Here is a 26,781-nt window from a genome sequence, read left to right as displayed (position 1 = left end):
ATAGAAACTCTAACATGATTTCATAGAAACTCTCACATGATTTCATAGAAACTCTTACATAACATGATTTCATAGAAACTCTCACATGATTTCATAGAAACTCTAACATGATTTCATAGAAACTCTTACATGATTTCATAGAAACTCTTACATAACATGATTTCATAGAAACTCTTACATGATTTCATAGAAACTCTCACATGATTTCATAGAAACTCTAACATGATTTCATAGAAACTCTTACATGATTTCATAATATAAAGTACATCATGTATTTCTTTTGGGGCTTAGATAAAAATACAGAACAAGGAGAAACATACTAAACTGATAATATTAAAATTCAAAAATTTATTTTGTAAAAACTTAGAGCCTCATTTATCAGGTTACTTGAACAAAGTCAATGTGTGGTAGGACAAACAGGATGAGAAATTTTTAATTGAACACAGGAACATCTATACCGCTTCTGAAAATCTAAAAATTCATAAGTATTATTTACCAACCTTTCTGTCAACACAACTACAATATTAGATTTATAAGATTACAACCACTAGAAACGGAAAAGAAACAACAAGGGCAATTGCATATATATAATTTGAAGATTCATGTAAAATATTCAAACTATCTTGGATTATACAACTTCAGACAGCTTATCTCATTGGTCTAAATGACAATATACTTGGATAAAGGAACATCCCTCTAAAACTTCTTTTATTGATATCATGAATATTGTTGATAAAAGTAAAAAGACAATGTAATACTAGTAGATCTCATGGAAAACATTTCAATCAAAATCAATGAAATAAACATCTAATAAATTATACACTTGATAATCTATAAATAAAAACAATATATGGTAGGGATCAATTATGTAAAAATGGCTCGATATTTTCAAGAGTGTGACACAATATCCATCTTCAGCCCCTTCTATGAATATTCGCATATAACTACAGCTTTTTGCCATTATATGCTGTTCCAGGGTATCAATAAACCTAAAGATCATAAACAGCACTTTCTGAAAATTCTAAATATATTGAGAGAGGTATTTATTTTATCAACTCATTGAGTATAAAAATGTTTAAACTTTACGTTAATCACTTATTAATAAGTCATTATTCAGATTATGATACAGATTTATTTATACAACCACAATCAGCCTTTTTGATTTCTATAAGTGTGCATGGTCTCTCTCTTTAGGGCGTTTTGATATCGACCGATATGATTGTATAACATTTAAATTTACAATTCACTTAAACACTGTCAGATATAGAATGCATTTTTCAACTTTGATTTGATATTGATTCAAAGCCTGGGAATTAACAAGGTATCCTAAAATGTCCAAAACTAATATTGTGTCTACATGGAAATAGTGGAGAAAAGGAAGAAATTCAATTTCCAATCCTCAGGAATGACTCTCCATGGTTATCTATATAAAATATATACATTTAAACTACAACAAGTCTTTACAATTTTGATTAAAAATATGCTTGAAAAATCATATTACCCAGTTTTTCCCAGTATTGCCTGTTTCTAGGAGTGTTACCCAACTGTTTTCCCGCCTGGGTAATACTTTGCCAACCCTGTCAGCTTGAAGATTGCTCAATATTAACTAGCAATGCAGGTAATTGTTATATTGTTTACACCATGACAAATTAAAGATCAAGTTAGCAATTTGTTCCAGTTTCAATGAATTTTTAACCGGGTAGGTTATGTATTGCATGCAATACTCTACGAATCCTGGTTTTTCTTCACACTAAAGCTAGAAAAATACTTTTTAAAGTTGATTGGTTAATACATTGTAGTATCTATATAGCATATTACAATATTATTACAGATGACTGTTAAGATATTAGGAGGAAGAAAACCTTTATTGATGAGCTATCAGTTTTCATTACCAAAGTTATTTGTGCCTTCAGTGAAAGAGACAGTCAATAAGGTATGTCAATTTAATGATTTACTTCAGGAAAGGTATATACAGTAACCAGATTTCTATAGATCTCAAACTTTAAAACAACATAACTGATACCATTAAAAGTTTGAAGGAAGCCTACACACCTTTTTTTGGGGTCATATTTGATTAAATGACAATGTTAACAAAAAAAAGTCTGAAATCACTAAATATTACAGAACAGTTTTTCTGATTTATAAGCTTAAGTTTCTGTCATGAATTCTGATTGCTCAATGAGCATTGCATATAAACAAACTTTGTAAAAAACTAAAGCACAATGAATATTTGTTTCCTTTTCTCGATTCATTGCTAGGACATAGAAATACAGGGTCTCACATTTCAAATTCTTGCCGGGTTTTTCTTTCACGTAAGATGAAAGTCGGTGAACGGTAGACAATAAATTATACAGTTTTCTGCTTAAGTCTAGTTTCATATGAACTATATAGTTATAGATCAGTGATGTTTTCTAATAAGTTGGATTTCTATTTGTACATGTCAGTTTTATGGCTATTAAAGTGCCCATGGTCTAGGTCAAGATCGATGGACTTTCAATTAACAAGCAATTTTCATTGTTCAGTTTTTTGCTAAAATAAGTTTTATAGGAGCTACTTCTGCTATTAAAGTTGCCATGGTCAATAGACTTTCAATTAACAAGCAATTTTCACTATTAAGTCTTCTGCTAAGATAAGTTTTATAGTAGCTACTTGTGATAGATCTTGTATCAAGTTGCATTACTCTCAGTACATATCAGTGGGAAGACTTTTTCAAGGCAATCTAGCATTTTATTATCTTGGCAAAATGAATGTGCAAAGAAACCTTTATGGATTGCTATGAAACTTGGACAGAAGCTGTTTAGCCACTCCCTGTTTGATGATAGTTTGATATTTTACAACACTCATTATCAAAGGAAAATTTTATTTCATTAAAGTTTTCTTGCCATCAGTACTGATAAAGCATATAACTTACCCCAATCAATTGCATGTGACTCCAACCTTAGATCTTGTTATTAATAATTGACACCAGAAGATCATAATTTTTTTGTATATATGACATAGGAGTGTTTATATTTGACATGTAATTATGATATGGTCTTCAATTAGATTATATTTCACAATTAGGTCTGATCCTCAAAAACTTTGCATATAACAGGACACTAGCTTCTTCAGAATCCAGAGTGTATAAGTGGCCATTTTCATTTAAACTACAATGCTTTATTACTACTACAGTGTGATGAAAATATTCTTACCATTTCCAATATTTTAATGGTCTTTGCTTGATCCTTCCCAAGTCTTTGATTGGTCTGTTTCAAAGGGATGTATGGTGGGATGTGTTATTACAAGTGAACAATCTATTTACATTGACCTCATACTGTTATTGTATATAAACTATTTATGATATCTCCTTTATGTGCTCTAGTATGTATTTTAACGTTTTTTATTTAACTCTTTGAAGTATTTAAGATCAGTAAAACCACTGATGGATGATGAAAAATATCACAGAATGGAAAAACTCAGCAAGGAATTTCAAGAAGGAGCAGGAAAGAAGTTTAACAGATATCTAGTACTCAAATCATGGTGGGCTACTAATTATGTAAGTACATAGAAATATACTGATGACTATAGTTGTGGACAACTCAATTACACAATTATTATTTTCCCTCTTAACCTGAATAATTCAGTCGTTATATTTCACTGATCTATGATTACTTCATTAATGCCTGAATGCATAGACAATGAAAAATCTCTAATCAATCATTCAGAGTTAGCTTGGGATTTACTTATCTAGATAAAATTAAGCAGATTGCAGAAAGGTCATCTCTTTAACATGGCACCAAACACAATCAAGGATTCGTGAAGTGTTATATTGTGTTAGGTATTTAGGCCCTAAACAAGTAGGAGAGATTGGAATATTGATTAAGTAGAGGGACTGAATTATTCTGGTTATTCTACACTCGAATAGTATTTGTCTATTTTTACTTACGTTTTATAAGCCCTGCCAACCCATGGTAGCTTGTGGTAATATAAACATTTGATGATAATGCCTTAAATTAAGGGCATACGATACAGTTACAAGGAAGGTAATGACGTTGCTAACGTAATTTGTTATTTTCGCGACGTCAAACTGTGACATATCGGGAAAAGATGCATTTTTCGACTGATTTTTGTCATTCAAACTGATTTAATTTGAAAACGAGTTCATGGACCCCTATTTTTCAAAAAGGCATTTTGTTTCATTTTGCAGGGAGAATATGTGACCCAAATTTTATAAAACTGTAAATAGAGGTTTTTTTTTAATTTGATAAACATGCAGTAAAAAATGACGTTTTTTCCTCAATTCATGAACATTTGATAAATATGAGTTATTTCTGAATAAAAAAATGTGTATTTTTTAGGTTATGTATAAAATACAGAAATTACCGATTATCTAACAAAAAACAGTTTGTGTTTATCTTTTATAACAAAAAAGTTATGTCTTTCTGTCGAAAAAGAAATTACGGCTACAAATCTGAATTTTGAGCAAATATACAAAATTTCGACCTCATTTTACTCAAAAAGTAGCACATGAAGGTATATTTTTTATTACATATCTGATTTAATCAGGTAAAAAATAGCCTATATGCAAATTTTATAGTAGTATTGTCAAAAAGTGTGTTAAAATGAACAGTGGTATAGCAAACATCGAATTCCCTCACAAAATCTTGTTCGGCACAATAGTTTGAATCTTGTTCTTGTCTGATTATTTTGTACAGAGTTATGGTCCTCGGACTTAGACAATTCACTCAAATAATTAGTTTTTCACTTAGACAATTCACTCAAATAATTAGTTTTTCACTTAGACAATTCACTCAAATAATTAGTTTTTCACTTAGACAATTCACTCAAATAATTAGTTTTTCACTTAGACAATTCACTCAAATAATAAGTTTTTCACGGTATTTTTATTATGCTTGAAGATATTGATTTGAAAATTGGTATGAAGACTGTGAGGTTTCTAATCATATTCTTATGTTCTAGGTATCAGATTGGTGGGAAGACTATGTCTACCTTAGTGGAAGATCACCTATAATGGTAAACAGCAACTTTTATGCAATTGTAAGTTTTGTGTTTAAAGTCTTAGTTATGCTATCCCTGAAATTTCAAATTTATAAACATCTCATACAGAAAGAAAGAAAGTGCCCTGAATGGATTTCTAATTTTCCAATTCAATATTTAAGACAGAATTAATGTCATGGAGACATGCTTATTGTTAGGCAAGGTTATTGCAAAAAATTTAAAAATATTATTCTGGTATGCATGTTCATGACTACTAAAATATTGATGATTATACATATAAGAATATTTTTCAACTTCCAACACATTTTTTGGACAAATTAGAACTATTATTTTAATTCTATCATGGGCTTCTCAAACAGAAAGTAGCCAGATTAGCTATTAAATCTATACACACTGAAATGAAATAAACAACAATCTCAAAGTTCTCCTGTCAATATGCAACAGCATAGTGTATTGCACAAAAGCAAAAAAAAGGGGGTATATTTCTTTTTTTTTGGGGGGGGGGGTTTTAATTCCACAAAAGCAAAAAAAAGTGAATAAAATAAAATTCAAATCATATAACCCATTCTAAGTTCTTTGACTACAGTTATTCTGTGTCAGAAACCTATTATGTGTAACAAATACTTAATTACAATCCACATTCAGACCTGTATCAAGCGTGAATATTGTGTTCATTTTTGCCCCAACTGTTCAGGGTTGATCCTCTGCTGTCGTATCCAGCTGCCTTCAGGGAAGCATTTTATTAAAAAAAATTCTAAGTGGTTACCTGTTGACCAGAGCTTTATTTACTACACAACTTCATCAAGGATACTATGAACACATTAATGAATCCTTTCTTTTGATAGACTTTCCATTGTAGATACATATGGAAAGCCAACGGGGTCAAAATTCTTACTTCGTACCTTGTCAATTTGTAACTTGTAACTGTGTGATTTGTCAATTTGTATATTGCTGTTTTGTAACTTGTCGATTTGTAAATTGTCAACTTGTATACATATTGATGTTTTGTAACTCAAAATTGTCGATTTGTAAATTGTCAATTTGTGTATTGATGTTTTGAAACTTGTCGATTCGTAAATTGTCAATTTGTATATTTAATGTTTTGTAACTTGTCGATTCGTTAAATGTCAATGCGTAATTTGTCAATGTGTGAAATGTTATCGTTGTATTGTGCTAACGATCATTATGACGACAGATGGCGCTCGGTTTCTTCTTCGGTGTATAAGCCTCCTGTAAGTAGGAGCACCTCCATATGGAATATATATACCTAAGTAATTTTAATCAATCAATTACAGCAAATGCGTCTAAAAGAAAGCAAAACAAAAATTGCATGTTTACAGGACCCCAGTTTTATTTTTTTATTTGCTGACGTGGACTTTCGTTCGAGAACGGGAACTATAAAAATACATCCCGACTAGTCAAGTCCTTCGGCGTAATCGATCTCTCCTAATTGCGAGGTAATTGAAATAGTCGTTGGTCCGTGGAATATAACAACTGGATTATTCAGGTAAATACAATAAGGAGATGTGGTAATAAACCGTATGATTAACAATGAGACAACTATCCACCAAAGTGAAGTTCAAAAAAAGTCGATGTAAGCAAGTATAGGCAACCTACGGCCTTCAACAATGAGAAAACATAATACCAAACAGTCGGCTATAAAAGGCTACACCATTACTGGAAAACCCAGGTTCTAGTAATAAACGTATCTATTAATCCTAAAATGCTATTATCGGTTCATTTTATTCTGACAGGAGGGGAAAGGGCTAACATATATATATATAGATACACATTCCTACTGAATTTTTTCTGTTCAAGAAGCTTAAAAATTGCCGCTACCAGATTCCCGTTCTATAAAAATTTACAACCAAAAAGATCAAAATATTCACGAGTCCCTCGATCGCAACAGCTGCTTATTAACGCCTAGTATTCCCGATTTGATCCCCACCCGGTGACCCACCTCCTTATAGCCAGGCAACCTTACCAAATCTTATATTTTGTCGATCGGTTCGTTAACTAACCGAAATAGTTCACGATGTTAATCAATAAAGCTAAAAGATTTTTAAATGTGCATGTTATGTAAAATAAAAAATCATTTGCAATGAATTCGTAACAATATAATCCTAACTTAATTGACAAACCATGCTGTATTCCACCTGGCTCTTCTGTCCAGCAGTCAACCATGATCCCAGGTCGGGTTGTTGTCCCTTTGACACATTCCCCATTTCCATTTTCAATTTTAAGTAGGTGACGCGTGTAGTAAAAAATAAACAGTTTCATAGTTTTCCGATCATGGTCATTAATAAACTATCCAGAGGGAAAACCTCCTAATATATTTCGATCTAGTACCATGATCATTCTAGATTTGTATCTGTATCTGTAGGAAAACGTTGTGGATAAAAAAAAAAACGGCTTTAATACAACGACAGACAGAGCGCCCTCGATGTATTGATGATGCGCGAGAACAGTTTCTGAACGACTGTCAACGCTCGCGGTTTGCGCACTACAGTTTCTTCAAGGTGGTTCCACTCGAATACTGTTTTTACAAAAAATAAGTTGGAATATTGTGGTATTTTGCTCGTTGAGATCTCAAAACACTTTTTGAAGTTCTTGATATGCAATTTTTTTCAATACGTTTATTGACTGATAATTGTTCAATCGGGCACTTGGCAGCAATTGATTGTCCTTTTTTGGACGAGATTTTTTTAAATTGTCTGGCTCTATAGCACTGAAATGAAAAACTTTCTTATCAGGAATCTTAGTGTTAATTTTGACTTCTTGACTACGTTGCATTTTTGGAAATATTGGTAGTCCAATTTAGGTCATCGTTTAGTTTTCTGGTTCCTTTATATTTTATTACAAAATAGTGCATATTCAATACAGTTTTAATATATAGTATACATTAATTGAGTGACTCATTTAAAAAAAAAACATTCAGTTTGTCTTTGCAAAGTTCAAATACGATATAATAAACTGTGACATCTTTTATCTTCATTACTCAGGTGCCAAATAAATAAAGATTGTTCGTCTATTTGCTTCTTGTATTAAAACATCATTTGAGAATTGCATTCTTTTCTGAAATTTTTATATTGAGATTATAATCTATTAAGGAATAATGAGTGTCAAACCATTTCTCCCATTCATGATACATTTAGTTCAAAATTTTCGGCCCAGGACACTATTAGTATAAATTTTCCAGCACCGTCTTATATTTCATGTATTTAGTCTTATTTTGACACGGTTAAATATTAAGTATAAATTTCCTGCCAAGTGACAGTAATATATTTGCGAAGTTGATAAGGAAGCCCGTTCCAGCGACACATCTATGATATCTTAATTCAGGATCCCATCCCAGGTTTGGTGACCAGTACAGTAAACTCTAGACTTGCTACATGTCCCTTCCTAATTATGTGTTTTCTTCTTTTTTTTTCAATTTTGCCCCTTTAATAGTTTTACTGCTATAACTAGGAGATGACAATTATACTGACATCTGCAGGAGGAAGGGCAATCAGTAGGCTGGCACTTATCAGTAAACATATAAATTAGTAAGAGAAAAATAATAGAAAGGGACATGTAGCAAGTCTAAGTAAACTCTAAATAAAAGCGAGACCCTGATATACATGCTATATAAAACAAACAATGTATTTATCTATTTGTTGTCTTTTATATAAATGTGCTTTACATAATTGATTTAAATTACATTGGTATATATTCCATATACCCGTGCTCCTACTTACAGGAGGCTTATACACCGTAGAAGAAACCGAGCGCCATCTGTCGTCATAATGATCGTTAGCATAATACAATGATGACATTTCACACATTGACATTTCACACATTGACATTTAACGAATCGACAAGTTACAATACATCAATATACAAATTGACAATTTACGAATCGACAAGTTACAAAACATTAATATACAAATAGACAATATACAAATCGACATTTAACAAATCGACAAGTTACAAAACAGCAATATACAAATTGACAATTAACGAATCGACAAGTTACAAAACATCAATATACGAATAGACAATTATATACAAATCGACATTTAACAAATCGACAAGTTACAAAACAGCAATATACAAATTGACAATTAACGAATCGACAAGTTACAAAACATCAATATACAAATCGAAATTTAACAAATCGACAAGTTACAAAACAGCAATATATAAATTGACAAATCACACAGTTACAAGTTACAAATTGACGAGTTACGAAGTAAGAATTTTGACCCCGTTGGCTTTCCATAGATACATCATATAACTTCAGTTTCTGTGGAAATATGTTTTTTTATGCCATTTTGTATTTGAAGGATGCAGTATTGCTCCATCCCTCCAAGGTGCAGGTAGCCAGAGCTTCTAATATTATCCATGCCATGCTTCAGTACAGGAGAGATCTGGACAAAGAATCTCTTATGCCTGTAAGTAAATGTACCTTAGTTAGAGCTTAAAGAGGAAACAAATTCAAAACAAAAGTTCTATATTTTTTTATATACTTGAATGAATGCATGGATAAGTTTTACTATAAAACAAGTGTACATGAACCTTCTTGTAAAAGATACATTATAGTATCTTCATAAATATACTGCTATTGAATGATTTACTTCCTGTGCACTCAAATAAGATACCACTTGGTAGAACTTCGGCCAGCGCATGTGCCTTAGGAAAACTGTGATAAAATAATGTTACACAGACAGCAACAATCACATCCAAGACACAGGGTTTAACAGAACCCTTTACAAATTTTACCAAACAATCAAATGGTATTGCATCCATAATTTTGTCAAAAATGCCAGATGAGAAATATATACTTTTTGGAGCCTTTTGTTAATGTCAATACAAGAAAAATAATCCACTGAATCACTACATTTAGGAGATAACTGTATTGTATTTTAAGCTCCGACGGCATCAATTGGGGATTTGATGGTCGCAAATTAAGTTTACTGGCGACGCGTTAGCGGAGACAGTAAACGGGTATTTGCGACCATCAAATCCCCAATTGATGCCGTCGGAGCTTAAAATACAATATTGTTATCTCCATTCTAATGAAACTGACAGAAAACAACGTTAAAACATGTATTTAAAATCTGTCATATGCCGTCTGCGCTTGCGCGTAGGTCCCATAGCATCAATTGTCAATTGATGCCATGTAAGAAAGTGACGTTATCCAATCAAAATGAACGTTACAAACGTTGTTGCATTAGAATTATCCATGTTGACTAAAAAATGAAATTCAGATTACTTTGGACTCATTATTATTTGTTGGATACAAATTTTCTGTGATTTCTTGGGTACAATTGAACCAAAAAATCAACAGTTCAATGAACAACATCAATAATCTTTATATGTATAGAGATTGGCCAATCGACGAAATCAGATATCCACGAAAAAATCAAGTTTTCAGCAATCCATGAAAATTGAAACCATCAAAAATAAAAAAAAATCCACAGTAGTAGAAAATAAAAAGGAATACACACAGACTTTTTGATAATCTCCTAGTGTACAACTGATTTTCAATCAAATGAATTCAGTCATACAGTGTTGGAATCTAAAGCAAAAAGATACTTCCACCCCAGGATGAGTAAAAATGTAAGTATGTGGACTCAGTTCTGATTAGGTATAAAGCATTAATACAAATGAACTTTAAATTCAGTTGATGCTCAACAAAACAGTGCCATTATGTTCAGCTCAGTATGAAAGACAGTTTCAAACAACAAGAATCCCTGGTATTGAAAAAGGTATTATATGTTTTTATCAATAAAGATATTAAGGGAATCAATCTTGAATTTTTTTTAAAGTTTAAAGTAGAAAAAATTGTAATTTTGTGTTACTTATTAGTTACAATAAAGCTGTTACATCATACAGCATGTTACATCAACATTGAAACTTGAAATTAGATGCAGTAAAGATGCAAAGGTATTCCTACCAAAAATGATATGAAAATAAGGAAATGTAGCATGATTGACAATGAGACAGGATTTCAGACCACAGAATTGCTAAATCACCAGGATATAGATATAAAAGTCAAATTTGACATGACCTCTGAAATATATTATTAGGATAGTCACATGATATGGTGTGATATTCAGCAAAATTAGAGCAGAATCATAGCTCCATTTTGTTATTAATAAAGAAATGGTAAAATTATCTGGTTGCAATAAGGATTAAAAGGCCTCAACTTTATTTGCGTGCCATCTCTCTTTTTAAAACTTGAATGATTACAGAGAATTGGTTAAACAAGTTATAATTATGAAGTTATAACATGTATTCAAAGAACTTATTGTGTAAAAAAAAGGGATTTTTTTACCTAAAGTAGCCTCATCACAAATGCATATATAGCTATTCAGGGTATACTTAAATTCACCTCACACTCCCCAAATTTAACCACATTTGTGAAATTGTCCCTAGCTTCAAAACAAGCCATCATTTAACTTTATGACATGAGCAGAGGAATAGAGGAAAAGTCTTCCGTTATCACCCACTGGAAATGAATTGCACATCTTGAACCTTATTTGTAATTTAGTGATTTTTCAAAGGTCTCATTTAATTACTGTACAACATATTGCAAAATTGCAAAACTGACAATACAATATAGAACTGTACTGATAGATTTCTTTGCCTCCTTGGTATCTTCTCTTGATTTTGTGTGGAAACATAGCTTAAGTTCATTTTGTTCAGAATCCATGTTGTTTTCATTTTAGATACCATTGTGCATTATAAGGACAGTCAACACATAGCTGTCTATCACAAGGGAAGATACTTTAAAGTATATATCCATTTCAGAGGTAGACTTCTTAAACCATGTGAAATTGAACAGTAAGTAATTAGAGTAACCATTCTTCATTGATGTACAGAATAATATATTTCATGTTTATTTCATTCCAATTGATTATGCCTCTACTTTCTGGGGAACATAGGAATACCAGATTTTGGTTTGTAGATGTTGTATGGGGATAATTGGAAGATGAATTAGACACAATATTTCAAGTCCTCACACATGGGGAGGTTTATGAAACATCAATATAATTTGGTTTTTCAGTTTAAAGATAGATTGGGGGGGGGGGTCTAAATTCAAAAGTTGCAAAATAACTTATCAAAATGTAGTTTTTATCATGCTTTTAAACATTATTTTAAACATAATGTCCACTGAACATAGAAAATGAAAGTGCTAGTGAGGCATCCATGTATTATGGACACATTCTTGTTGGTTAATGTGTTCACATTGGAACACTCTACTTATAAGACTATTGGGATAAATCTATAAGCATCTCCTCAGTCTTTCAGCTGAAGGAATAGGACAGAAAATTGTCAATATTTGATGCGTTTATGGCCAACTTTAGGGCATCATCCCGCCTATACTCCTTTACCAATTTTATCAGGTCAGATCACAAATGATATCCATTAGTGAATTGCACAAGGATTCATTCCCTTTCATTTACAAAAATTTAAGAAATCATTTGCACAGAAAAGGCCCTTGATAGCTTGCTTTTCAGTGTGACCCGAGACTGGCTTATTATTAACTTTTTATAAATTGTAAAAATTGTGAAATTTGTCTCATTGGTACTCATACCACATCTTCTTACTTATATTGACTTCATTTTCATTCTTCATTGGTCATTTTATAATTTCCATGGTTTGTTTTGTTTCTTTTTTACTATATTCAGTGTATGGAATGATTGTATTAAAGGTGTACATGTATTTCCAGATTAGATTATCTGACATTGACTTCATTTCTTACATCATTTAAGTTAATGGGCCATTCCAGTTAATTTCTGACAGGTGGAGATGGATGGGGAGATTTTTTTTCATACCTATCAGAAAAAAACATGAAAAACTACCTATTAGATCTATAAATTAAGACCTATCAGATGTAGAGTTTCTGTTCATATTGGGTGGATGGGCTTTCATGGGAAAAATTGACCTGTCAGAATTTTTTACTGCAAGGATTGTACCCATCAGAATTTTAAATACAATACCAGATAATGCATGATATGAAACTGTCTACATTCCAAAGCACCCCTAAGATCTGAAATATGTATTTTTTGTAACCCCTAAGATGTAATTAATTTAATTATTTACTCCTGCAAGACCCTCAGAAATAAGTGTATGTGTCAGATGAAAAAAAACCCAATTACATCCCTAAGATGTATAAATTTTACGCCCCTCAGAAAGGACAATCCACCCCCCTTTAGTAGTTAATATTAACTGGAATGGCCCAATGTTATACTTGTTCTATCAACATAAAATCAATGATCAGTATAGTAGAGAAGACATTTAAGTATGTGCACTCTTTTTTATATAGATATAAGGAGATGAGGTATTAGTGCCAATGAGACAACTCACCATCCAATTCACGATTTATAAAGGTAAACCATTATAGGTCAAAGTACGGTCTTCAACACGGAGCCTTGGCTCACAATGAACAGCAAGCTATAAAGGGCCTAAAATAACTATTGTAAATTCATTCAAGCTTGAAAATCAGCGGTCTAATATATATAAAAAAGGAGAAACACTTATGAACCACATCAACAAACGACAACTACTGAACATCATATTCCTGACTAAGGAAAGGTGCAATCAATTGCAGTGGGTTTAAACGTTTTAAAAGTACTAACTTAATTACAAAACAAACAGAAAAAAATGAGAACAAATAATTTTTCTTTAGGTCACTGCAAAAGATACTAGATGATGAAGTTGAACCTGCAGTTGGAGAAGAACATTTGGCAGCATTAACAGCTGGTGACAGAGTGCCATGGGCTAAAGCTAGGCAAGAATATTTCTCTAAAGGCAAAAATAAAGCGTCTTTGGATGCCATAGAAAAGGTATAATTGAACAAATGATGTAATGATGATTAGAGAAATATAAGTGTAGTTTTAAAGAAGTGTTTACATCGATGCCAACCATTACGGTTTGTCTGTAATTATTACAATTTGTTAGCCGAAATTACCTTGGTACGGCAACATTCTACTGTTTACGGATTTCCGGTCCTGAACTTTTTTTGTCGTTTAGATAAGTTGTGATCATTTTGAGGCTTGATTGTAGGTATTTATCAAAGAAGTGTAAGCATTTAAGTGATTCAGAATATAAAACACTTTCAGGTTTCTAGGGACTTCTTATTTGTTGAGATGATTTATCCATTTCTTGTTTGATTCAGAATAGTTGATGAATGCATTTGAAATAGACAACTTTCGAGTTCGATGCATTTCTGTCAAAAACTCTGGTTTTAGTGAACATCACTTGTGCGTTTAGGTGTGTCTTCACTTCTGTTCTAATGTTGATCGAATGGTTGGAAAACTATAGATCTATATTGTACAAATTATGCGGCAAATTGATTACTCATAATTGATAATCAGCACTGCCGCCTTTAGGGAATTGTGATTAAATACCTACAAAACACCTATCATTTCTAGTTTATCCTGCACAATGACGATCACTAAGATGCTTGATGAAAGTTAATAGTGCAGGGATACAGGCGACCCCCTCTATCTGGTAAATGACATCACAAAGGTGCGCATAATTGACGATTTTTTTCCAGTGATGGATGAACTCGAAAGTGGTCTATTAGTTCCTTTTCCCTAACTTACATTCCCCTGTACTTGTACTGCTTTTCAATTGATTTCACTATGTCATCAGCAGGAACAAGTGCTTCTGCAGTAGAGAAAACAAAATTGGAACCAAGTGTTTGTCCTGAATATTCCATCGAGTATCATTGTCTTATAAAATCAATTTAGACAGGTCAGGAAGAATAATACCGACACCTGTACAGGTCCAAATATTTGTTTCAACTCATGAAAATATTCATGACATCTACCAACTAGTGCTATGAACACACATAAACAAAGAAACAATTGAAAAGTGTTATTAAAGCCAGTAACATACAAAAAAAATAATTAATCTGAATACTGAAAAAAATCATATATTACTGAAATCTGAAAGTTTGTTTACTGATTGCACCTCGGAGCGGTTGACACATGAAAATAAACACGTTGAGAGTGTAGGGAAATCAGTCCTGAACAGATATCACTCAAAATATGACTTTGAAAGTAAAAAAGTTCTATCTTTAAGTAAAATAATGAATGTTTAAAATAATTATCACATTAATGTTTGAAGGATCTTTAACTTAAACAAAACACATGTGTCAGTATGAAACAGCTAAACAGAACCAATAGCTGATTACATTTTGTAGTTTATACATCATTATGCATCATGTTTTTGTTTATTTTAGGCTGCTTTTGTAGTGGCTTTAGATGATGAACCTCAAGATTTTGATGAGGTAATTTATTTTAATTGTTGTGCATAAAATTGAGAATGGAAATAAGGGAAGGTGTCAAAGAGACACCAACCTGACCAAAGAGCAAAAAAAACCAACTCAACGGCCACCAATAAGTCTACAACAAAACAAGGAAACTCTGTGCCTGAAGGCCTGCTTTAAGCTGGCCCCTTAACAAAAATATGTACTAGTTCAGTGATAAACTCTATGTATGTTTAAATCTTATTATGGCACCCTCAATTGAGTTTGGGTATAATTTGGTAATGCTGCATTTCTTGTTTTTCTTTTTAATGCCCATACTGTAGCTGAGGGGGCATTTAGTTTTACCCTTGTCCTTGTCCCACAGTAAGTACCGCCCAAAGTTGGTTTCCTTTCTCCAACTTAAGTTTGCTTCAAACAAATGTCTTGCACAGCTTCAGGTTAAACTTTTTTGTCAACTTTAAACTTAGTACACAATTTTCTGTAGGACAATACCTTTCTATTTTTAAAGCCAAATTAGAGTTTTGTCCCGATTATACAGTCCACTGACATAGAAAATGAAATTGCGCAATGGGCATACATGTACTATGGACATATTTTGTATTTTTTTTCGTTATAAATTTCCGATTTGACATTGAGGAGTTATGGAACTTTATATTTTAAAAAAGTTATGTGGATATCATGTGCTTATAGTTCAGTTCTTTATTTCTTATGTGTGTATTTTTTGGATTATATATGCTTTGTTTGTTAAAGGAGTAGGTCCAGTAAGACCCTTTTTGGCCCAAAAATATAGCAGTTTTACAAAGTTGTTAAAATGTAAACTTTTAGTTATTTATTTAACAGTAGATTGCCTCTGCAACCGAAATATGGGCTGTTTTTGACATAAAAATGCACATATATCGGGTACTAGCACCATAAAGTCATGCTAAATTACTGAAAACTTCACAATTCTAGCATTTTAGTTAAATTTTAGACGGTTTTTGTGTAAGACTAAAGTGGCCGCATTCGTGTTCATCCTTAATATTGAAATGTAAGTTGTATTTTATGATAATTCATAACGGTTGAAGATGAACAAGGATGCCGCCATTTTCATTTTTGACAAAAAACATCTGAAAAGTGACATTTTTCGGCATATTTGGGATATTTTTCATATTTGAGCTTGAATTGGATCGTTTTTAATGACTTAAATTCTTAATCAGTCCAAATCTTTGACATAAACTATTTGATTCAAATGAAATAGGCACTCTAGTGTTTAAAAAGTGGTCGAAATCTTTCGTCAGATTAACCTGAAATTTGAGGCCAAAATTGGTCCTTACCAGACCTACTCCTTTTATGTACATGTATTTCATGAGAGCTTAAAGGAAGATTAGTTTTGAAATTAACTGTGTAACCCTCTTTGAATAAAGAAACGATAGTCGGTTAAAGAGCTCATGTTTTGTCTGCTATTATGTATATATATGCCAACTCTAAATAAATTTGCTTACTTCCTTACTTACTTATTTTAATAATTAATGCTAGAATGATAATAATTTCTAATAATACATTAACTATGATATTTGTATCTTTATATTTTCCCAGCATGACCCTTCTAAGCTGGACAAGTTTGCACGATCAATGTTACATGGAAAAGGATATGACAGATGGTTCGATAAGTCATTTACATTAGTGGTGGCATCAAATGGAAGGGTATGTATAGTAGGAAAAATAATATCCTGCACAAAAAAATCTTTATTAATTATGGCGTTTACTCTTTAGCAATATCATATTTAAGCCAGAGAGTTTAAATAATTTGAATTGTGCTTTATATGCAACTATATGTATGTATGTTGAAGTTCAAAAACAAAACTAGAGGCTCTAAAGAGCCTGTGTCGCTCACCTTGGTCTATGTGAATATTAAACAAAGGAAGCAGATGGATTCATGACAAAATTGTGTTTTGGTGATGTGTTTGTACATCTTACTTTACTGATCATTCTTGCTACTTACAATTATCACTATCTATAATGAACTTGGCCCAGTAGTTTCTGTGGAAAAAGTTACTGGTAGTAAAAATTTACAAATTTTATGAAAATTGTTTAAAATTGACTATAAAGGACAATTACTCCTTAGGGGGTCAATTGACCATTTTGGTCATGTTGACTTATTTGTAAATCTTACTTTGCTGAACATTATTGCTGTTTACAGTTTATCTCTATCTATAATAATATTCAAGATAATAACCAAAAACAGCAAAATTTCCTTAAAATTACCAATTCTGGGGATGCAACCCAACAACAGGTTCTCTGATTCATCTGAAAATTTCAAGGCAGATAGATCTTCACCTGATAAACAATTTTACCCCATGTCAGATTTGCTCGAAATGCTTTGGTTTTTGAGTTATAAGCCAAAAGCTGCATTTCACCCCTATGTTCTACTTTTAGCCATGGCGGCCATCTTGGTTGGTTTGGCGGGTCACGCCACACATTTTTTTAAACTAAATACCCAAGAGATGATTGTGGCCAAGTTTGGATTAATTTGGCCCAGCAGTTTCAGTGGAGAAGATTTTTGTAAAAGATAAAAAAAATTACGAAAAATGGTTAAAAATTGACTTTAAAGGGCAATAACTCCTAAAGGGGTCATTTGACCATTTTGGTCATGTTGACTTATTTGTAAATCCTACTTTGCTGAACATTATTGCTGTTTACAGTTTATCTCTATCTATAATAATATTCAAGATAATAACCAAAAACAGAAAAATTTCCCTTAAATTACCAATTCAGGGGCAGCAACCCGACAACAGAATCTCTGATTCATCTGAAAATTTCAGGGCAGATAGATCTTGACCTGACAAACAATTTTAACCATTGTCATATTTGCTCTAAATGCTTTGGTTTTTGAGTTATAAGCCAAAAACTGCGTTTTACCCTTATGTTCTATTTTGAGCCATGCGGCCATCTTGATTGGTTTGGCAGGTCATGCCACACATTTTTTAAACTAGATACCCCAAAGATGATTGTGGCCAAGTTTGGATTAATTTGGCCCACCAGTTTCAAAGGAAGATTTTTGTAAAAGATATATAAAATGTATGAAAAATGGTTAAAAATTGACTTTAAAGGGCAATAACTCCTAAAGGGATCAACTGACCATTTTAATCATGTTGACTTATTTGTAAATCTTACTTTGCTGAACATTATTGCTGTTTACAGTTTATCTCTATCTATAATAATATTCAAGATAATAACCAAAAACAGCAAAATTTCCCTAAAATTACCAATTCAGGGACAGCAACCCAACAACGGGTTGTATGATTCATCTGAAACTTTCAGGGCAGATAGATCTTGACCTGATCAACAAATTTACCCATGTCAGATTTGCTTTAAATGCTTTGGTTTTTGAGTTGTAAGCCAAAAACTGCATTTTACCCCTGTTCTATTTTCAGTCATGGCGGCCATCTTGGTTGGTTTGGCGGGTCACGCCACACATTTTCTAAACTAGATACCCAAGAGATGATTGTGGCCAAGTTTGGATTAATTTGGCCCTGCAGTTTCAGTGGAGAAGATTTTTGTAAAGGATAGAAAATTTACGAAAATGGTTAAAAATTGATTTTAAAGGGCAATAACTCCTAAAGGGGTCAACTGACCATTTTGGTCATGTTGACTTTTTTGTAAATCCTACTTTGCTGAACATTATTGCTGTTTACAGTTTATCTCTATCTATAATAATATTCAAGATAATACTGTAAACCAACTAATTTTCGCGAGCGATTTATTTTCGCGACTTTCGCGAGTAGAAAAATAACTTAAATCGTCGCGAATATGTTTCACTTGGATCTTTTCTAATATAACCACTTCAAGAATTTTTAGCTCACCTTCGGGCCAGGTGAGCTAAAAATGAAAGTTAATAGAGTTATTCCCCTTGGAAATATTTATCAAATGGATTATTGAATCTGTAGTGCTCTCAATTATATAATTCATACCAGATTTTTGAATAAAAACTTATATCATAGGTTTATATCAGCACTGTTTTAGACAAGTTCAAAAATAAGTGCCAAACAATTCTTGAAAAAAAAGATAATCTTGGAAACATTATTTGTATGAACATCAAGATTTTAATGTCAGTTTGACTTCCTCATGTCAAGATAAGTATCATTTGACATCTTACTGATGAAGAGTATTATTTGACATCTTACTGATGAAGAGTATCATTTGACATCTTACTGATGAAGAGTATCATTTGACATCTTACTGATGAAGAGTATCATTTGACATCTTACTGATGAAGAGTATCATTTGACATCTTACTGATGAAGAGTATCATTTGACATCTTACTGATGAAGAGTATCATTTGACATCTTACTGATGAAGAGTATCATTTGACATCTTACTGATGAAGAGTATCATTTGACATCTTACTGATGAAGAGTATCATTTGACATCTTACTGATGAAGAGTATCATTTGACATCTTACTGATGAAGAGTATCATTTGACATCTCACCGATGAAGAGTATCATTTGACATCTTACTGATTAAGAGTATCATTTGACATCTTACTGATGAAGAGTATTAATTTGACATCTTACTGATGAAGAGTATTAATTTGACATCTTACTGATGAAGAGTATTAGTTATCTCAACCATTAAATAATTATAATTTTTTGGGGTGATGCTGTACCCTTTTAGACTTGCTAATTGTAAAGGTGACTTCTCTGTTTGAAACAACAGCAGAAAATTCTGGACAAGTACAGAAACTTTATATTTGTACAAATCAGGAAAGGCTTTTTAAAATACACTTTTGGAAAAAATTAAAAGAACCTGCTAATATATATATTTTTATACATTATGCATGCATATCAAACAGCAAAACCATTGCTAGATGGTCATCTATGTTGTGATCTCTAGTATGAATTTTTACAGTTAAAAAAAAGATTTCAGCTTTCTAGTTCTAAAATTTTACTGATACTGCATAGCTCTATGATCTGTTGACTTGAATGTCTAATGTCTTTAGGGCAAGTAGGGTCACCCAAGCTGTGCAGTACTACAAACATAATCAGACTTGATTGGTCAAGAACTATTTCTTTGAAATGATATTTGTTGCAATAGGTAGAGAACATGTGTTATGCCCTTTGTGTAGTTTTGTCCAAAAAGCTTTTAAATAGCTCAAATCCTAATAACTTGCTCTATTTTATTTTCAGATTGGTTTCAATGCTGAACATTCATGGTAAGTCAACATTAAAAGATATACATACGTCTAAAGTTAAAGTTTTGAAATTGTTTTTAAATCAAGTTTTATTGTTGATTTTCATATTCTTCTCTAATTATTTATGCTGCCTACTTCTATTGATATTTGTAGTCAGCTTATAAAATCTAAGCCCTGTTTGATAGCAAAAATGTGTAGATTTTCCCTATTTGGAAAGTGAATATATATGACAAATCCTCCTTAAGAATTTTTGAGTCAATCCTCTGGTTTCTGTTCATTCTGACAAAAGCCATGGTACCAGGGTTGGTTGACAGATAAATTAGGTAAGACAAGTTTGTTGACATGTTACTTATGTTATTAGTTTGACAGATCAATGTTATCCATCATCATGTAGGTTGTCATTTAAGTTAGTGGAGATGTACACATTTATTAAAATAATAAACCCTAATATTGATGAATTAAATAAATATGTCAAAAATATATATAAAGGGTAGACATTTATCCCTGTCATTATTGTTGTGATGGAACCAGGATTTTTCAATCAGCAAACATGGGTAATTTTGCCAAATAGAGGTCAAATTCAATTGTTGGCTTGTTTCTCAAAAATAGAGCTGTTGGAGCAAAACTGAAGTAAAAAAAATCCATTTTATACCTTTTAACAGAAATTATAATTGATAGAGAGAAATTATAATCTGTAAAGAATAGATGTTAAGCACATTAAGATCTACAAATAGTTGGGGTGCAGGACATTTGAGCGAAAAAATTAAAACTACTTGGGGATATTTGAGCGCCAACATTAGAGCCCATTTAAGCGCTGGATTAATCCGCTCACCTATATTTTCGATAGCTCATTTTAGCAAAAATTTACCTGGTTGAATAATGCTCACCTTACTATATCACCCAGCAATTTATGTTTTCTTCGATACTATTATAAAATTACAAACAACATTTATAAAGATACGAAGTTTAGAGGAATGTGCTCCACAATCGAGAAAAGAGAAAGAGCAGTTCCTAATGCAATTCTATGAACAGTAGTGGACAGGGGGTATATCTAGAGCCCATTACATACATTTTCTAGGTTATAAATTCCAGGCTAGAACAGACTTTTAACATTTGATTTAACCTTTTAGACTTTTTAAAGTGCTGTATTTTAATATATTATTTATTTACTAAAAAGGGTTAAAAAATATTTCCCTAAAATGGGCATAGACAATTTTAATTTTCGCTAAAATGGGCTAAAATTCTGGGGCTCAAATGGGTTCTACTTATTTTTTCACTCAAATGTCCTATCAATGCGCTCAAATGTCCTACGCCGAATAGGTGAGCATGCCCAATATTGTAAATTACTTCTCTTTAGGTAGTTTTACCCCTAAATGATTTGTTTTACCCATTTTCTGAATTTTTATTTTGTATTGTATAAAGCAATAGTATGTTATAATTTGTTCAACAAAATTAGATCAACAAATTAATTTACATGGTGGGAACCCTAAATTTGCCTCCTTAGAGTTATTGCCCTTGAAAGATCATTTCTACTTAGTTTAATTCTTTTTTTGGACCAAAAACCATGATGGATAGAGAGTATGAGTTACTTTGATGAATATTACCAAAATCAGTTAGTGTGAATAGAGATATTTTAAAAAGTAGGTCAGCATGGCCAAATAGTCATACTTTCTTTATTTATTGAAGGTTTTTTGCCTTAAATGAATCGGTTGGGTTCTTTGATATGTTGAATCTAAAAATGTACTTAGATTCTTGAGTATTGGCCCAGTTTTCAAGTTGGTCCAAATCTGGGTCCAATATTAAACTTTATTTGATTTCATCAAAAATTGAATAAATGGGGTTCTTTGATATGCCAAATCTAACTGTGTATGTAGATTCTTCATTTTTGGTCCAGTTTTCAAATTGGCCTACATTAAGGTCCAAAGGGTCCAAAATGAAACTAAGTTTGATTTTAACAAAAAATAAATTCTTGGGCCTCTTTGATATGCTGAATCTAAACATGTACTTAGATTTTTGATTATGGGTCCAGTTTTCAAGTTGGTCCAAATCAGGATCTAAAACTATTAAGTATTGTGCAATAGCAAGTCTTTTCAATTGCACAGTATTGTGCAATGGCAAGAAATATCTAATTTCACATTATTGTGAAATAGCAATTTTTTTTTTAATTAGAGTTATCTTTCTTTGTCCAGAATAGTAAGCAAGAAATATCTTATTGCAAGAATTTTTTTTAATTGAAGTTATCTGTCTTTGTCCAGAATCAACTTAAATCTTTGTAATATACAATATACAATGTATATTCACTTTTTACTACCAACTGATAAATTTAAATAATCTTTACCATTCAGTGATAACAAGCAGTTTTTTTACATCTTAATATTTTATGATGTATTTAAATGAGTAGTTATTGTTGCAAACTCCATTAGAATATTTTAATTGAGATTAGTTTTGGAATAAGGGAAAGGGGGATGTGATTAAAAAATTGGGTTCAATTTTTCTCATTTGAAATTTCATAAATAAAAAGAAAATTTCTTCAAACATTTTTTTGAGAGGATTAATATTCAACAGCATAGTGAATTGCTCTAAGAGAAAACAAAAATTTTAAGTTCATTAGAACACATTCATTCTGTGTCAGAAACCTATGCTGTGTCAACTATTTAATCACAATCCAAATTTAGAGCTGAATCCAGCTTGAATGTTGTGTCCATACTTGCCCCAACCGTTCAGGGTTCAACCTCTGCGGTCGTATAAAGCTACGCCCTGCGGAGCATCTGGTTAAAATATTCTTTGAAAAATGGAGTTATCTTTCTTGGTCCAGAATCTTAGTTGATTGATTGATTGTTGGTTGCTTTACGCCGTATCAACTACAACCAATGCAATATTAAATTTTACTTCCCACTGATAATTTAAAACAATGTTTACCATTCAGTGCTTAGAAGCACTTGACAACCATTCTAAGATTATGCCCCTTTACAAATTGAAAAATTGCTGAATTTTTCGTTTCCATTCTCTATCTTTTGTTTGTCTCAACTGACTTAAATGAATGTAAGTATGATGTTAATTACCACTAAACTCTGTTTAAATTCAAATTTTTTGAAGTGTCACTTTCACAGATCTTGAGTTATGTCCCTTTAATATTTAAAAGAACAATTTCATAAGATTAAAACTGATAAATATTATTATTTTCACAAGTGTAGATTATTTTTGCTTGATTTTAAATGTTTTTGAATTGGTGTGTTATGAGGAGGTTACTATAAAATAGTGCATTTTCTGAAGGAATCTGCATGGACTTTTGCTATTTTAATTTTGTTAGCCTTGAAAATAATGTACAATGACCCTATCTTTTCTATATTTATATTCACAAAGGATTTTCTAAAAGCTATCTTTTAATATTTTATTATACCATTCTATCATTTAGTTTAGCTTTTAATCAAATAATGATTTCCTGTATAATCCAGACAAAATATGTCATTTTGTCACAACATGTAGCTTGAGAAAATGTGTGGTGACCTATCATTTTTATTGTATTTTTTTTTTAACATATATCAATATATACTACCTTTTGGCAAAGTATGAACACATTCTATCATTTTTAATTTATACTCCCATACCACCTTAGCAGTAAAAATTATCATCGATACAAGATCTGCAAAGAAAAGGTACAAATGTACTAATAACCAAAATTAGCAAACATAACTAATTGTAATAAATGTAAAAATAAATATAAAAGTATCATATTTTTACTCGGTGAGCAATTCAGGTCAGATTTTCGCAAACTATAACAATAAATTTGCATGAGTAGTTGAAAATGTAGTATTTTGTTTGTGCACGAGGGTCTATTAAGGGGTACTCTTAGGGGCCAGAAAAATATTGGGGCTGAGTATAGATCTATATAGATCTTTTTTTTAATTTTCATATTTAACATTGACTTTTTTTGAAAAATTGACTTATTCTTATAAAACATCTCCTTATGAGAAGTAAAATAACAAACAAACAAAAAAAAAAAAATTTCAAGGAAATTTTCAGAAGTCTTTTAAAAAATGGCAAAATCAAAAGCTCAAACACATCAAACAAACTGAAAATAACTGTCATATTCCTGACTAGGTACAGACATTTCCTCAAGTAGAAAATGGTAGATTATACCTTGTTTTGTAGCCTATTCAACCTCTCACTTGTACAACATAGAATGCCATTATAATGTAATGGACAATGTGAGCAAAACAAACAAAAGAGAGTTTAAATTTATTGAAAAATATTGTAAACAAAGATATACTTGTGTTGTAAGATTTTTTTTCTAAAAAAGTTTAAGATTTTAACAACAGTCAGCTGTTTTGTTCAATGGTTTGAGATATTTTTAATAACACAGCGATTAATAGTTTTTGGTAATTTGAATGAATGGAGAATGATCGTTGAAGTATAATTTACTACAAACAGGGCTGATGCACCAATTATGGCCCATCTCTGGGAGTTTTCCTTGAGTGAAGAATTCCAAATGGGGTATGACTTTTGCAATTTTATTTATTTTTTGCAACATATGTTTAAGGCTACTGTTTTGATTGAACCAATATAGTTATACTATGATATTCTTTGTGTTTTTCAATAATTATAATCACATTTCATTGAAAAGATTTCAGAAGAAGATTTCTAATGTTGATAGTACAGAAACTATTGTTGCTTTCAGAGGGGTAGCCTTTAGCAAATGCTGCTAGTTGTATAATAATCTTTTTTATTTGTCTAACATTAACATCAAATATGCCTGCAATTAAGACCTGAAGCTCTAGATTTATCAAATTTAATTTCTAAAACTGTACTTTAGATATCTATTTTCTCAACTTAAACATGATTTCCTGTTCTCATTTCTAAATGTCATCTATCAACATAACCATCTGCATCATTATGCTATATAGCAGTAGTGATTTCTTTTTGATTCAATACACCATAGAATTCTGCAAGACTTTATACACATATGTTCAGAAAAGGCATCTCCAAAAATAGCATTGAATTAATGAAAGTAAGCTGTTATAACTTGGAACAGCATGTCAACTACTGAAACAAACAAGATATTGAAATCATTTAAGTGAGGAACATATTTAAAATTTGGTTCCCAGAGCTTCAAAAAATGTGGTTATGGAAGTTAGCAAAATGTGATGAATTGTGGACTTCAGAATAGAAAGTAAATCACAAAGTTTTGCTACATATATTTCAATCCAGATTAACAGATTGTTATATTTATATTACTAAAGATGCTAGATAGTCACAATTCAACATACTTTGCAACGAAGCAAAGGGAGCATGGCTTTTACTTGCAGGTGTGTTTTGGTGCTTCTAACAGCATGTGTTGTGTTTTAATATTTTGTACTTAGTACCCAGCATTGATATAGTCTAGTTGTTGTTAATTTGAAGATGTATACAGTTGTAGAAAGATTTTTTTCAATGTCTGGGTGTTTAGTACAAAAGCTGTGGGATTTTACTTTTCTTGCGAATAAATGTCCCATACCTATTATGTAAACAGGGCGGATGCACCTATCATGGGCCACATGTGGGAAGTATGTACAGCTGATGACAGAGACTATGGGTAAATACTCTTATACAGAATGCAGCTCATACCAGGCACTTTTGGATGGTGATATGTGATAGTTGATATAATTGAGTGAAATGCCATCATTTTGTGTCTGTCATCTTTTAAGAGGCATCAGCTGCCAAATTTATGTCCTCTGAGCTGACTCAAACTTTTAAATAAGATTTATATTATACTTTATCCCATAAACTACAATTACCAATTCATGCCCAATTTCATACCACAATTTTATCCATTATAACATCCTATTTTTCAATAATATTAAAAATAATCTGAAGTTCATTATACTATAATTCTTTTATCCTTTTAACTATAGATATTATTTTATATTGCATTTAATTTCCTTTACATCGTTTAAGACTGTCATATAACCCAATATAAACATAAAACTATATAGCAATACATGTTATTGGATTAATCTAGGTCTGTTGGATTTCTTATCATAGGTTAAATAAATTTGTCAATCATTGTTTTCACCTGTTTTAGAACAAGTTTTTGTTAATCAATTCAGTCAACCAAATGGTTTACCCTTGTTCTACTTCCAATGTTGACATTCTTTTCCTTTAATTATAAGTAAATGATAAGGCCTAATTTATGTGTAAACCATTTCTAGCTAGGGGATAAAATTAAAAGTCACATATATAAAGATTAAATGAGGTCTGATTATTTACTTGCAAGTGAATAATTCATTAGCAATGTTTCTTAGCTTATTTTGTCAAAATTGAACTAAAATGGCTTTTAAAATTGATTTATTACTTTATTGTCGTTAAT

The 26,781-nt window shown here is 31.5% G+C and overlaps 1 protein-coding gene across 5 annotated transcripts in view; it reads left to right on the top strand.

Moving 5' to 3' along the window:
* Positions 1-26,781, top strand: part of LOC134686964 (carnitine O-palmitoyltransferase 1, liver isoform-like) — an 86,073-nt gene that overhangs the window by 46,192 nt on the left and 13,100 nt on the right. For 4 of the 5 annotated variants that reach the window (XM_063546858.1, XM_063546853.1, XM_063546856.1 and 1 more), the window contains exons 5-15: positions 1,832-1,933; positions 3,398-3,535; positions 4,960-5,037; positions 9,324-9,431; positions 10,664-10,748; positions 11,712-11,826; positions 13,676-13,832; positions 15,236-15,283; positions 16,838-16,945; positions 20,431-20,456; positions 24,867-24,929. In XM_063546858.1, coding sequence (XP_063402928.1) covers positions 1,832-1,933; positions 3,398-3,535; positions 4,960-5,037; positions 9,324-9,431; positions 10,664-10,748; positions 11,712-11,826; positions 13,676-13,832; positions 15,236-15,283; positions 16,838-16,945; positions 20,431-20,456; positions 24,867-24,929 — 1,028 coding nt within the window. Of the gene's footprint in view, positions 1-1,831; positions 1,934-3,397; positions 3,536-4,959; positions 5,038-9,323; positions 9,432-10,663; positions 10,749-11,711; positions 11,827-13,675; positions 13,833-15,235; positions 15,284-16,837; positions 16,946-20,430; positions 20,457-24,866; positions 24,930-25,944; positions 26,008-26,781 lie in introns of all 5 variants that reach the window. The other variant, XM_063546854.1, reaches the window with a different exon arrangement.

The sequence above is a fragment of the Mytilus trossulus genome, chromosome 10, assembly GCF_036588685.1.
Source record: "Mytilus trossulus isolate FHL-02 chromosome 10, PNRI_Mtr1.1.1.hap1, whole genome shotgun sequence".
NCBI classification, from domain to species: domain Eukaryota; kingdom Metazoa; phylum Mollusca; class Bivalvia; order Mytilida; family Mytilidae; genus Mytilus; species Mytilus trossulus.
The sequence above is the reverse complement of the archived record's forward strand: the minus strand, read 5'-3'. Positions and strand labels throughout refer to the sequence as shown.